The 14,567-nt window shown below is 40.4% G+C and overlaps 1 protein-coding gene across 1 annotated transcript in view; it reads left to right on the top strand.

Annotated features, from left to right (window-relative positions):
• Nucleotides 1-14,567, top strand: part of FAT4 (FAT atypical cadherin 4) — a gene marked incomplete at its 5' end in the record, with an annotated part of 155,217 nt that overhangs the window by 89,416 nt on the left and 51,234 nt on the right. Inside the window, 2 exons of the mRNA XM_009289508.2 lie at nucleotides 1,998-2,920; nucleotides 3,658-3,832. Of these exons, the coding sequence (XP_009287783.1) occupies nucleotides 1,998-2,920; nucleotides 3,658-3,832 (1,098 nt within the window). The remainder of the gene's footprint in view (nucleotides 1-1,997; nucleotides 2,921-3,657; nucleotides 3,833-14,567) is intronic.

Here is a 14,567-nt window from a genome sequence, read left to right as displayed (position 1 = left end):
AGTGGGGGGGGGGGGGGGACGTAGGATTTTTTTTTTTTGTCTCGTTAGTAGATAAATAAAAATAGAAACAAGACCCTTAAAAGAGCATCATCATGAAATTGGTGGCTCCATGTCTGAGCTCTCACTCAGAGTTTTATCAGATTAACCCTCAGATTAAATAAACCCACAGCTCAGCAAAGAGGATGCCCCTACATTCTCCCGAAATAAAGCCCAGCTCCAAACCTGGGGAGAGGGGATGGATGATGCGCACAATACCAGCTTGGTATGCTGTGTTTAAAAAAGAATAGTTCATTAAGTGGCAGTCCTGGCTCCACTGATATTTAGGCAACTCTCCTTCTGCTTCACAATTTAATCTATATAAGCGTTAGCAGCATTGAAACCTATGAGAGTACAGGACAAGGAATGAAAAGGTACGTGGAGGTGAGATAAAGAAGAACAAGCAGTAAATTTTGTAGGAACAAACACCACCGTAGAAAACTCTGGGGAAAAAAAGAGTATTTTAAAAGTAATTTTCTTCTGTAAGATCTAATTCCTACCTATCTCCAAAGTCAATTGACAAAAATTTTGAATTGCCAGAAAGTACTTTACTGAAATCAGAAGACTTTCGTCCATATAATTAGTCATTTGAAAATACAGCTGAACAAAAAATAAACTTTCACAGTGCTTCACTTGATCAAACTAATGCAGAAACACTAATATCTGGCATATAAATGTATTAATTTCTTTAATTGCATTAAAATATTTTGTCTTTCATGTTTGGTTCTATTTCTTTTGTAATTAAGTTCCTACAAGGGAAGAAGAGAGAGGGAAAGATGCCAATTAGAGTAACCGCTGGGGGAAAGACAAGTAAGACTAGAGTTCCCAAGTCTAAGCATAATAAACAGCAGAGATTAATAAATCTAATGCAGGAATAATTTTATTATCAAAGCAATTCAGTCGGGGGGGAAAAGAGCTTTTGAGTAAAAAAGACAAAACGCAGAGCAAAGTAATCAGCTACTTAAGCAGACAGCTTGGTTTCTTTGCATGAAAAAGTGAGTTTGAGGGGTAAATTAGTAGCGGTTGGTCTGTTAATCTACAATCCTAAATCATAGTCTTTATGACCCAAAACAGGAAAACAAAATTTTCAAAATTAATTAAAATAGGAAGTAAAGGGGGGGGAGGGGGGGGGGAGAGAGAGAATGAGAGAAGACTCATTTCAATTAGGTGTTCCCAAAAATTAGTTCTTTAGCATGAACTCTGGAGTTGAAGCGGTGACAGACATTTGTTTCCTGTATTGCATATTTAAGGTCATTTCACAGTCTTGTCAAGATTTAGAATGCATTTCGCTTACCAGAATTATAAATCTCTCCCTTGACCATAATTGCTAGTTATGTTTCGATCGTAAGATGAGGGCTGTTCATCTGATATTTTGGAATACCATGCCATATATGGGAAGCATACCTCTCCCCAGTATTCACTCTTGGCTTGCTCCAGCTAGGCTTGGGAGTTTCTGGTTGTGGCTTTTTTTAATTGGGTGGAAGAATTCGTGAAATAATTACATTAATAATAATGTTGCTTAGTTGAACTGGGGAGAATGGAGGAAAACAGCTGTTCAGTGAGCAGCAGAACTGTTGAGTCTTGGTTTCTGAAGGAAAACCCTTCAAAACCTTTATCCCCAGCCATTGTAGGTGGGGAAAAATTACACGTTGCCACCGTGCAGCTCCTGCTGAATGAAATGCAGAGATGAGCTCTGCTGGCCGTTCCCTCTGTGGCCGCTCCAGTTAGCATCCTTCCCTCTCTCTCTTCAACTCTTGTCGGAAAATAATTATTTCAAAGGCTTCTGCTCCACTGTGAAACTTGGCTGAAATTAGCTGGTGGATTCAGAAATGGTGATAAGGAGGCTGAACAGGCAGTACGATCATACAGTCCTCGTTTCCATAGGAAATGAGGCCAGAAACATTTATATCTAGGTCAGTGGGATGAAGTCACGTTCTCCTTTCTTCTCCCCGCTCCACCAGGCTCCAACTCACAGCTGTCCTTCAGCATCGCATCCGGGGACAGCGCGGGGCAGTTCGGCATCGACAACAGCGGGGTGCTGAGCATCAGGCAGCCTTTGGACCGGGAAAGCCAGTCGTTCTACAGCCTCGTCGTGCAAGCCCACGACATGGCCCCTCTCCCAGCCTCCAGGTACACAAGCACAGCCCAAGTTTCAATTATTCTGCTGGACGTAAACGACAGCCCTCCAAGCTTTATCTCCCCGAAGCTGACCTACGTCCCAGAAAACACGCCGATAGATACGATTGTGTTCAAAGCGCAGGCGACTGATCCTGACAGCGGTCCCAACAGCTACATCGAATACAGTCTACTCCGGCCTCTGGGAAACAAATTCAGCATCGGCACTATTGACGGTGAAGTGAGGCTTACCGGGGAGCTCGACAGAGAAGCCGTGTCCAACTACACCTTGACCGTGGTAGCCACAGACAAGGGCCAGCCATCCCTTTCTTCATCTATGGATGTGGTGGTTATAGTCCTGGACATTAACGACAATAACCCGCTTTTTGCCCAAAAGCTTTATAAAGTAGAGGTGGGGGAAAATACTTTGACAGGGACGGATTTAATCCAGGTGGTTGCTACAGATGGAGATGAAGGTACAAATGGGCAGGTCCGCTATGCCATCGTGAGTGGAGATGCCAATAATGAGTTTCGGATCGATTCTGTGACGGGGGTGATAACGGTTGCCAAGCCTTTGGACAGAGAGAAAAAGCCCTCCTATACATTGACTGTTCAGTCGGCTGACCGTGGGAGCAGCCCGAGGACCGATACCACGACAGTCAGTATTATTCTGAAGGATGTCAATGACTATATTCCTACATTTGAACTTTCTCCTTACTCTGTGAACGTCCCTGAGAATTTAGAGACGCTCCCGAAAGTTATTCTTCAGGTGAGTGCATTCAGCAAATAAATATGTATTTCCTACAATTTTTAGCATGCCTCAGTATATGGTATTGATGTATAGTGTCTTTCCTCCAAAATTAAAAAGGTGCAAGACAATTGAAAAGTTGCCTCTTGGCTGTAATCTAACATGCAGTGGTTGTTGACTTGTTTTCCTTTTTGTTTGTTTGGGTGGGGGTGTGTTTTTCTTGTTTTTTACCAAAAGTTTCTATCATGCTTTGGAGTTTTGTTTGTGTTTTCCCTACCTATCTTCCCGCCTACACTGGGACTTTAAGAGTTTGCTCTCTCTCTCATCTCAATCTCAACTTTCATGCGACAAATCGCTGAATCTGATCATTGCCTACATGGGATGAGGCTCTGTGCCAAACACTGAAAGAGCGCTAAATGGATTCAGCCGGCAGGACATGCAATGCTTGCTTTGATACGGAGCTCAGCCTATACCAGATCGTCTGTGGTTTTCACTGAGCCCCAGCACAGTCTTTACTGTATTTATGCTTGAGAAAAATAAGTAATCGACTATTTAATATTTTCAAACTATGCTTTTAAGTCCATCACCACTGTGTTAAGTCATTTTTACAATTACAGCTAACTTATGCTAGCCCTTAAAGCATTTGGATTAATTCAATCCGTTAATTTGGATATTTCCTCTATCCCAATAAAATTTTACAGACCCTGCACTCATCAGTTTTTGATATTTCTTCCCACGTGTTTGCATTGCTTTTGTAGGTTGTAGCAAGGGACGATGATCAAGGCCTAAACAGCAAGCTTACTTATGTTCTGGTGGCTGGAAATGAAGAAGGAGCCTTTACTCTCTCGGTCAGCGGAGAGCTGCGCTTGGTGCAGAGCCTGGACCGGGAGGCAAAGGAGCAGTACGTACTACTGATCACAGCTGCTGATGCAGGTAAAGCAAATGGGCAGTCTCTGCCGGTGAAAGCTCGTTGTCACTTGAAAACATTGCGTTCTGGATAGAAAAGAAATATTTTCATGATGGTCTGAAACTTTAGTGGATGGAGATTGGTTCCCAAGCTTCAGTTTAGATCTCTGTGGGGAGAGCTGGGATTGCCTGATGTCAAAGGGAGTTCGGTTTCTGGAAATCAGGATTTTATCCTTATGTCTAGCCGTCTGGTATTAGTAGGACTCACTACAGATATACGTAGGTCGATTTTTGCCCTGCAGTAGTAAGTGGTCCTACCTAGGTCATAAGAGCCTCATGCATAGCCATAAAAAACCAATATAAATGGCAATAAAACCCCATATAATGTTGTCATCAGAAATGTGTAGACAGGTCAAATCAATGGCCAGAAAACAGCTATGGACTACTCACTTAATCTTACCAAAATCTTGCCCCTGAAAAGTAATGGCAATTCACATATCAAAGTTTTCATTTTCTGCTTTGCTCAGCATCTAGTCACACGTTTGCTCCAGAATCCCAAATGTATTCCAAGTTCCCTCAGTTTAAAACAGGACGTGAATTCTTGTTTTGAAGATTAATTGCACTTTCACTTGAGTTGTCCGAGGACAAATTTTTGGTTTCAGATTTTGGTGTGAATATTAGTAACGAAGACATCCTGCATCACATTCTGGACTGATCTCTGGTCCCCCACGGTCTGATGGATTTAATTTACTGCAGAATTGTTCTTACTTTCTAATAATAAAAATAGAAGCAAACCCAACTTGTTGACAAGTGGATACAATTTTGTTTTCTGCCATACTGTGTGCAGTATCTTGTGGCAGTGACAATATCTATGGCTTATATTTTCCTATTGCAGCAGTGCTCAGGTATTTCACAGTCTGAGCACAGCTGAAGCTGTGAAACACAATTCTAGGACTTGACGTATCATTTGTCTTGTACTTTGGCTAGAGATACTGTATGCTTTGTATTTTTTACACTGTCTTTCCATTACTCTATAGCCACAAACTGCTCACTTGCGACTTGGACTTGCTTGGGCTTGAATGTCCTCATGTTCCTTCAGAAGCTGAGGCTGGATATGTAAGGGAAAGCAGATCCTTGAGGTCTGTTTACTCTCCCAGTCCAAGTTGGCAGGAGTCAGTTAGGACTGCCCAGAACTTACTAGCTCTACATACAAAATACCCAAAGACTGAACTGATAAGGGGTGTCACGCAGCCAGCAATTATTGTCCTTCTTGGAAAAAGGAGAGGAGCAAGAAGTCAGTTGTACCCTGCGCCTAGCACAGTGTGTAAGCCAAAAGTTGGACAAAAGCACAATATTTTCCTAGACTCTGGTTTCTAAAAAAATATGAAATCCAGGAGAATTACCCAATGATTCCAAATGAAAATATTTATTTGTGTTCGGAGATGTCTGAGTTTCAGATAATCCAGGGGAGACTTTAATACATGAAGTGCGCATGGGGCCTTTGCCGTAAGTGGCTGACAATAACAGCAGCATGTTTCATTAGTTTCTGTGTTTAAACTTGTAGATATTATCCTGATTCAACAGTCTTTGAAGCTGTTTTGTGTGGTTTTTTTATTAATTTGCTCTGTTCTCATAAAGGTAACTCACAAGTTATTATTCCCTCCTATCAGTGTTAAAAGGTACTAGCAAAAGTGTTCAGAAGCAGATGTTCAGCAGTGACTTTAAGCTAAATTTAACTGTTCTACTGTGTTTAAGTTTACAGTCTGACTAATCCACAGTTAGTGTGATTTAGTATAGTTTTCAACCAGCCTTGTGAATAACATTAGATAATATCTTCTGATTAGACTGGAGACTTGCTCTAAATTCATGCCATCAAAGAATACATTTAAAACTCTGTTAGTCGGGATTTATCTAAACCAAAACATCACAGGAAAATGTCCAGCTTCTGTAGAGGTCAGTGCCAAAACTTTACTTGATTTTGTGGAAGCAGGATGTGGACCATAATCATAATAGATATTTAAGTATGTAACATATTTAAAGTACTTTAAGAAATTCTAGGGGATCCCTGTTTTGTTTGAATTAGTCATACTGAGTTCAAGCAGTCTAGACGGTAAAGAACACTCTGGCATATCATTCGCTGGAGACCTCTTGAAAAGCCACGTTTGTCACAATAATGTGCAACAAACAGACCGAGTTACAGACACTGGGATTTCTGTCAAGCTGCATCTCAAATTTTATATTACTATAAATTACGTTATCATACATAGAATGCACATGTACTTCTGTAGATGTTTGGCAGCTGAGTTAGAAAAATATTAAGTGGGAGGAAGCCTTTCTAAAAGGGTTGCCGCTTATCAGAAGAATGTTATTACTTCAAAATATACAAAACAGTGCAAAAGCTACCAGTATGGGTATGTGATGGATATCCAGGTGGTAACACACTGACCTTTGGTAGTCGGTGCCTGCTTCATTAAATCAGGTAGTTCTGGCTGTACTAACAGAAAGATGGCAATGACATGATCTTGAAATGTGTAAGAACAGTGTTTTGAGTATTATGTTCTTGAGCAGCTGCCAAAGGTTTATAAAAGAAACTCTCACAAGCATATCCAGCTCTCTGCCTAATCTAACTATTTCTTTGGAATGTTTTAGTTTGTATTTGTTTGATAATGCTTAGAAAGAAGGATTTTGCGTAGAAACAATTCAACCAGAAACACACACGCAAAACAGGTAGTGCTCCTCTGTAGGAAAGCAGTGCCTGCCAAAATGTTGAAGAAAGCAGACTTGCCTGAAATTATCCACACCCGTATTATCTTTGAAAATAAATCAAGGGAAGGGTATTATACTTTGCACTTTGAGTTTGGCTTTTATTAGCTGTAATAAACAGTCTTTCGGATTGTCTTTAGCAGCCCAAGCAACAGCCTTGCCATATATGGTGCATCTTATTTAGGGTGTTGGTTTTTTTACAGATAAAAATCATGGTAGACATCCAGATGCAGTTAACTCTGGAAATGTTTGGGTAGCACATCAAAATTCTGTCTGTCCAACCTGCTTCCCATTTTTCTTAGGATCTGCATCTCACTCTTTATAGGCTACACTGACTGGTTTAAAACATTAAAGGACGATATCCTGCTCCTATAGAAGTCTATGCCAACTCTTCCCTTTTTTTCAAGGAAGCAGACACAATACATACTTAGAAGCACCTTTAGACATAAGAACTGATGGATTGTCAACTTGGTTTTGGCTGTCTTCCTGATCTCCCTATACATAATCAAGGATTTCTTACTTTTCTTATGTTTATTATCACTTCATCAACTTGTGACTGTGGTTCTTATAGTGTTACCCTAGCCTGCGTATGGGGAAGTTGATGGAAGAAGAAGGATTTTTAATTTTCCATTATTTTTATCTAGAGGTGTCGGTCCAATGTACTGAAAACAATCCGTGGCCTCAGAAGGGGCAGCGGCTTTGGCAATGGCTGTTATTTCATCCTCATTACCTTACGGGTTTTATAGCATGTATGGGCAGCATGTACACTGAGTCTGTTTGTAGCAGGTGAAGGACTAGGACGTTGCGAAGCAGCAGCCTGCATAGCGTTGAGCCGGCAGGGCTGTGTGGGATGCGGTGCCCGCGCTGGCTCAGAAATCTCTGTGCTTTCTCACGCCACGCAGGCGTGCTCTTCCAGAGCCCAGATCTCAGTCCTGGGCACATGAGAAGAGTTGTTGAGTTTTTAAGAGTTGAGCTGCTCGTAAGCGTGCTGGGCAGGTCAGACGGGGACCGCTGGTGGGACCACGTGCACCAGCGATGGAAATTCGAGCAGTTGTTGAAAAAAATGCTTTCCCAAGCAAGGGCTCCCCTCAGGCCCAGAGAAGTCAGTCATGATATATGCACCGTCCTGGCTCTGGCCCAGCTATTCCTTGGCCTTGCCTGCTAATCCTCCACCTGGTCCTCAGGGTAGATCTTGGGTCGGCAGAGAGTCTTCCCTCCACTCTGGGGGAGGGAAGAGACTGATAAAACGTTTTCTGGCGCTTGGCTCGGTGATTTGTGGCCGTGCAGCCTGCTTCATGCCCAGTTTCCACAAGATAGTCTGCACAAAGGTTCTTGATTTCAACCTTGTTTTATCATCACTCTTCCCTCACTTCTGCGCTTCCACCCTGCTCTAACTTCTGCTGGGTCTCAGATACTAGACTGCCGCTCTAGGCAGTGGGGATTTACAAAGACACGCAAAGCATCCATCACTAGGAACATTCAGCATCTTCCAGAGCTGTACACCTGTGGTTTTGATCGAGAAATAAAACATAATTCAACTCCAAAATTTACCCATCCCAATTTAGAGCTCCTCTTGCAGCACAAGCTGTAACACCAGAGTGCGTGAATTATGACAGGCAAAATGATGGACTATGGAATAACATGATAGTGTTTAGATTGCAGATGCTCTCCCAAAATGTCTGCTAACATAAACGCCAAGAAACCTACATGCAACTATTTGAATGTGTCTTTATGGGTCTGTTTCTACCACATAAATCATCTGTTTTGCTTCGCTATACCCTTCTTCATGGCAAAATGGTTGGGAAAAGAGACATTCTATATATTTTTTTTTTTCACCCCATCTGGTGGGGATGCAGCGCTGGATAAACATTCAGTTCTGGCATCATGACAAGAACCGGTGCAGCCGCTTTTATCATCCCTGTCTTTAACTCTTTGAGCAATTTTCTGGAGAAAATGTTAGCATTCCAACAGTCGTCCTCCTTTTATTTATTGGTTGCAGGGATGTCGAGTAGCACATCTGGAAACCTGCTAGCTGCCCAGGACTACTGTTTAAATAAACTGCAACCACCATCTCTTGCTTTGGTTGGTCAGAAGGGCACGTTGCCACAATAAAACCAAAATCAAAATGTGATGTTTCTAATTAGAAGCTGTGTTCCTGTGGGGTTTTAATTTTTTTTTTTTTAAATAAGCTATTTACTGATTTAGATAAATAGTTCTGAAAGAAAGGAATCAGTGGACTGATTATTATATTTAGTTAGCTGTTCTTTGTGTACATCCCTGGCCTGTATGAAAAACAACCATATGTTTATTCTTTAGAAAATGTTGGTCCCCAACTTATGCATTCTTTCCTTCGAGAATGCAGGAGGGCAACCAAGCAGAGAGGTTATATCCTCTTCAGGAATTCTCTTTTGAGGTAGGCTTTTGGTTCCCTTCAATCCTAAAATCAAATTAAATCTGACGATGTAGTTGTATTGTTTTTTAACACATTTTAAGATATTTCCCAGTTTGGGGTGACAAGTAAAGGACAACCGTATTTTCTAGTAATGATAAGAAAGAGTCTCGGGGATTAACACTGTCTGAGATTCATGTGACTGGGCTTAGAGACATTTATACTCATCCTGTTTTCTTAGCATACACTGTATTTCTACTTAACAGGCAGTCTACAGTGTGAAAAGATGTTGCCTTAAAAGAATGAGTCGCATTTTTAAAACAAATTCAGCTATTTTTAAATTTTGGTGCTGTCAAAACAAGCAAGCAACTCAGAAATTTCAGTTAGAAATGTCCTGTTTTCCATGCTTTCTGTGCTATGTCTAAATATACACATCGCTTCAGGCTTCGGTGAGCTAAATGAAGCTGACGTGTGCTTACCTTGGTGCTTAGCAGTTTACATAATGATTGCTCTCTTCTATGGTCTTGTTTTATGCCACAGCTGTTTCAAAATGAATATTGGTTTCTGTCCCAGCTCCATTTATTTCCTTGCCCTTATGGAAGCTCTTCCTCGTGTCAATGCTGTCTACCTGAGTCTAGTTTTACTGGTTTCCTATTTTACTGGTTTTATTATTTTTGCTCTTTTAATACTGGTACTAAAACTATCATTTTAGCAGTTTTGCATGATTTTAAAATTTATTTCTAAGTCACATAGTGGGAGAACTGAAATGGCGACAGACTCATCAGTGAGTTCATAGTGTTCGTTTTGTCTTACCATCGTCTAAAATTAGGAGAGAAGAGAATTGAGAGTGGCCTTTTGTAGTTGTGGGAAGCTAATAGCAGGATCTTACCCTTTCACGGAGCCTAGAATCTGTTAGCACTTTTTAATTTTTCTCTAGAAGACAAAAGCTCAAAAAGCTATTTAGGAAGCGGGTTTATGGCAAAGTCAGTCCAATGTCCCCTAGAGAGTAATTGTCAAGGAAGAGAGCATTTCCACGTCTATATGTTGTGACACTTTTACTCCCCAAAGGAGATGAAGGCTTTAGCCCATCCCTTCAGAGGACCGCCCCGTGAGATGTGCAGTCCAGCCCCAGAATACCATTTGAGGGATTTAGTCTTCTATTTGGAGTTAAACCTTCATTATTAGATCACTATTTTCAAAATAGTTCAGCGAGAGCCTCTGGGCTAAATCCAAGCACATCTGTTCTTTGGGGTGGGGTAGGGGAGAGACGTATATTCAGGTTGGCAAAGGGCTCGGGCTGGCCAGCACAAGCTGAAATATCTGTGAAAACAATGGAAGTTAGTTTTTTCGCTCAGGTTAAAATCATGGACAGAACTTCAGCTTTGAAACCAACTCAAACTGATGGTGGATTTTATTTGGACAAGGCAATCAGAGTTAGAAATACATGTTAAAGATGTTTATTCTCTATAGTTCAGACATACTTGTGGACTTTTCTAAAAGTCCTCAATTTAAGTGCACGCCTCTCCATTCAAACATTTCTCACATCTGCAATTCCCTTTCTGCTCTCTCTTGGGATTGTGGAGAATCCAGCGAGTAATTGACGGGCTTATTTAGGATGGGATGAACTGCTTCTAGCTGAGGTTTGTTGCGTGAGCTGTTCTCCATGTCACTGCATTCAACAAAAGAAAAAGAAGGGAAATTATTTTAAGTAATGTAAGATCTTCTAATCTGCTGTTATTAATGTAGATATAAAATAGACCAATTACTAAACTATAGCCTTTAGAAGTATTATTCTTTAGAAACAGGTCTTTAGAGATTTTGCATTGACAGAGACAGAGGCAAGAAGGTTCAGAAACTGGTCTGTTGGAAGAGAGCCAGGTATGGCAGAACTGACATGGGAGGGGGGCATCAAGCACAGTGTGTGCGTGTTTGTGCTTTGCAATATAAAAACCTGCAGTCTATCTGCACAAAAATATAGTCATATTATTGAGGTGCAAGTGGTGTTGAGAACTCCATAGGTTCTATCTCAGTATGGATGCAAATCCCATAATCGTTTTGTTGGGGTTTGTTTTGTTTTTTTTTTTAATAGACAAGGAGAAAGGGGGGCATCAAGCACAGTGTGTGCGTGTTTGTGCTTTGCAATATAAAAACCTGCAGTCTATCTGCACAAAAATATAGTCATATTATTGAGGTGCAAGTGGTGTTGAGAACTCCATAGGTTCTATCTCAGTATGGATGCAAATCCCATAATCGTTTTGTTGGGGTTTGTTTTGTTTTTTTTTTTAATAGACAAGGAGAATCCTAGTGAAGTTAATGTACTTCTTGTCTAGAGTCTAGGAAAGCGTAATATAAGGTGTAGTAACACATCCAAAAGTTTTAATCTCTCTACAGACATTCTTGGAATTGTAGTTGAAAATACCAAGTTTTATTATGTAACTAAATCTTTTGCCTCTTTGCATCCCTTGTAAGTAAAAGAAATCCAGACTATTGATAGAAACATCATTATTTATTAAGAATTTTTTGTTGGTTGTAAATGTTGGTGAGAATTGTTGTTGTCTCTTTCAAGGAACATAATATTATGCCACCGAAAAAGACTGAGTGTAGGTGATGGTCTTTCTTATTCTATCAAGTTACCTCATCACTAATGAGGTAAATGGGAATATTCAGTAATTCAGTGTTGTTTCTCATCATCCAGAGTTTCTTACAAGAACCTCGTAAAAATAACAAAGGAAAAAAAGAGAAATAAAGGGCTACAAATACGAGCTTTGCCAGCGATGCATGTGCCATGAACTGTCAAAGCTGATTTCTGCTCCTCCTTAAAGGGTTAGTCTAATAAAAAGCAATTAGCATCATCTTTAATGCAGGATTACAGATTTATCTGGTTAAAGTTTGAAATATTTTCAGTCATAAATGATAAAAATATTGATCTATGCTAAGCTGAGATCAACTGTACTATGTACTGTACTGTATGGAAGACATAGTTCAAAGAAGTTCTAACCACTCTCTTTCAAGTAGCTTATCTGCTTGGTAGGGACACTTTTTTCTCCTTTATTTCCGTCCACGTTGGGATGGAAATTTCCATCGTACAGTTGGGAAAAAGTCCTTTCTCGCTTTGGTTGAAATACCATTGTTTTCTCAAGTTGTGTGATTCTATCTTGTGTTAATTTCTTGAACGTCACCCCCATGTTCACAAAAGACTCGTGGGCACTTACTGTGATATGTAGCAAATATGAATGGGATGCAGTCGCTTCAGGAGCCTGCTTAAATTAGTGTGAAGTTCATTAAATGAGCCAGTTACCGTCCTGATCCTCAGTCTCATCTCACATGCGTGGTCTTAAGACCTACTTCTCCCCTCAGCCCTACCACTGTTGCAGTACTGCTTTGTTGAATGTATATTGGACAGTCAGTTAGGCTCTGTTACCAGTAAACAGTTTATTGTGAACATATATATGGGGGGAGTGATGAAAAAGTGAGAATTGAACGTATGAAATATGCCAGGGCAGTTCAATTTTCACTGAGTTTTGCCATGGTACAGAAAAATACTGTGCAGTATTGATCCAAATGAATGAAAATTTGACTGTCAGATCTTTAAGCTGTCTTCACTGTTGTCGTGGCTTTTTTTTTTTGCTTTACTATTATTTCTTAACTTCTTGGCACTAGTTTGAGGAGAAAAAAGTAGGTATATCTCTTTGAAAAAAGTTTCAGGTAGATGTATTTAAACTGGAAAACAAGCTAGAATATAGAATCATAGAATCATTGAGGTTGGAAAAGACCTCTAAGATCATCGAGTCCAACCGTCGACCCAATATAATGCTTAATATGTAGGATTTAGTAGATGATCGAAAATTTCAAGGAAGAAAGAACTGTCAGTTTGTAAATTTTCAGGCTGTTACACTTCCTCTCTTATCTCTTCATTCATCCATGATTAGTTTGGAAGAATCCACTATGATTAGTTTGGAAGTTTTAAATGAAAAATAATTTAAAATTATTGTCCTTCTGCTTACATCACTTTTACATGAAATTCTACTTCAAATGTGCTAATGAGTTCGCTGAATGTAATCTGTTTTGCAGAAGAATAAGATAACTAGAGTAGTCATTATGCTATGCAATTTCTCAGCCTTTGAGAAATACTAACATTTTTCCAGTCTTGGTGATCTTAAACCATTTTTTAAATTAAACGTTACACCTTATAAATTGAAAGTCTACTAGCTCATTCTTCAAATACAAAGCTACAATTTCAGGAAGCCTTAATTGCAAGGATAAAACAAGCAGAACATGCACATATGGCCTGAACGCTTATCCTGCTGGTTAATCTTCACTATTTATACAGGGTGTTTTTAAAGCATAATTCAAAATCATGCATTACAGGAATTTCGCTGTGGGATATTCAGGAGTCACAAGCAGTCAAAAATTGCCTTAGTCAGCAGTCCCTGCAGGAGCCAGCTTCTCCATTTTTTCTGTTTACAGCAAGAACTTATAACAAGGAGAAGTAATTTGGTGGTTTTAAGCAAATATTTTTTTAAATGTCTCTGCCTTTCTTTTAAGTTGCAGCTCCACTTCCTTTAAATCTTACTTCGGCCACCAGAAGCCTTGGTGGTGCACGTGGTCACGCCTGCCCTCCCAGAACCGCCTGCAGTGCAGGCACAGGGGGATGCATCCTTACGACCAGCCAGGTTTTGTTATGAGCATTATATTCAGCTGTGAAAAATTCTCCTTAAAGATTCATTTTTCTGAAACGTATTTGGAAGAAGGCAACTTCTTGCTCTGAGATTAAGCGCAGGTCTGGCTCAGAAACCTGCGATACCTGTGTCTTTTTCTGAGCACCGTCTCCAATGACCTATACCTTGAATAGATTGCAAGTGTATGTCAAGGGGTTTACGGCACATGGGATTAATGCTTGTGCCTTTCGTGGAAGGAGGACGAAACCTGATGGCCACAAGTCGCTAGCTGGCATCTGCTTATGTCAGCAACCCTGTATCCAGCTTACGCTGTGGGCGCTGGAGCAGGACTCCTTCAGCCTTTCCTTCATACGTTTTGAAATGTGCTAAACAAAAGCAGCAATGGGGAAAAATGCTAAACTGGAGGAATATATTATCTACCACTTCGCAGATGTGTAAGTGATAAGTTTATGATAATGAGCGTGTGTATGTGTAGAATGAGATTGTTACATGCAACAGCTTGAAGTTGTGCTAAATATATACTATACCTTTGCTTTATTGCACGTGTTTTGTTCTCGGTCTGTATCTGTGTTCTAGTAGGTCCAGCTCTGTAATAGTGCAACAGCTTTTTTTTTTCCTCTCTGGGTAAACAGCTGCAGGCAACTTGTACTGAGAGGAAAAGAAGAGGAACAGAGAAATGTATATACACCAGAGGACTTAAAACTGTCTCTGTATGTGCATACAAGTCCCACCCTTTCAGCAGCATATTAAATGTATTGCGATGCAATGTTGCCCCTGTTGTGAAACTGCAAAGCTTAGTGAATTCATAGAATCATAGAATGGTTTGGGTTGGAAGGGACCTCTGAAGGTCATCTAGTCCACCCCCCCTGCCGTGGGTAGGGACATCTTCCACTAGATCAGGTTGCTCAGAGCCCCGTCCAACCTGACCTTG

This window comes from Aptenodytes forsteri, unplaced genomic scaffold (assembly GCF_000699145.1).
Source record: "Aptenodytes forsteri isolate BGI_AS27 unplaced genomic scaffold, ASM69914v1 Scaffold109, whole genome shotgun sequence".
Lineage (NCBI taxonomy): Eukaryota > Metazoa > Chordata > Aves > Sphenisciformes > Spheniscidae > Aptenodytes > Aptenodytes forsteri.
This window is presented reverse-complemented; position numbering and strand designations above follow the sequence as displayed.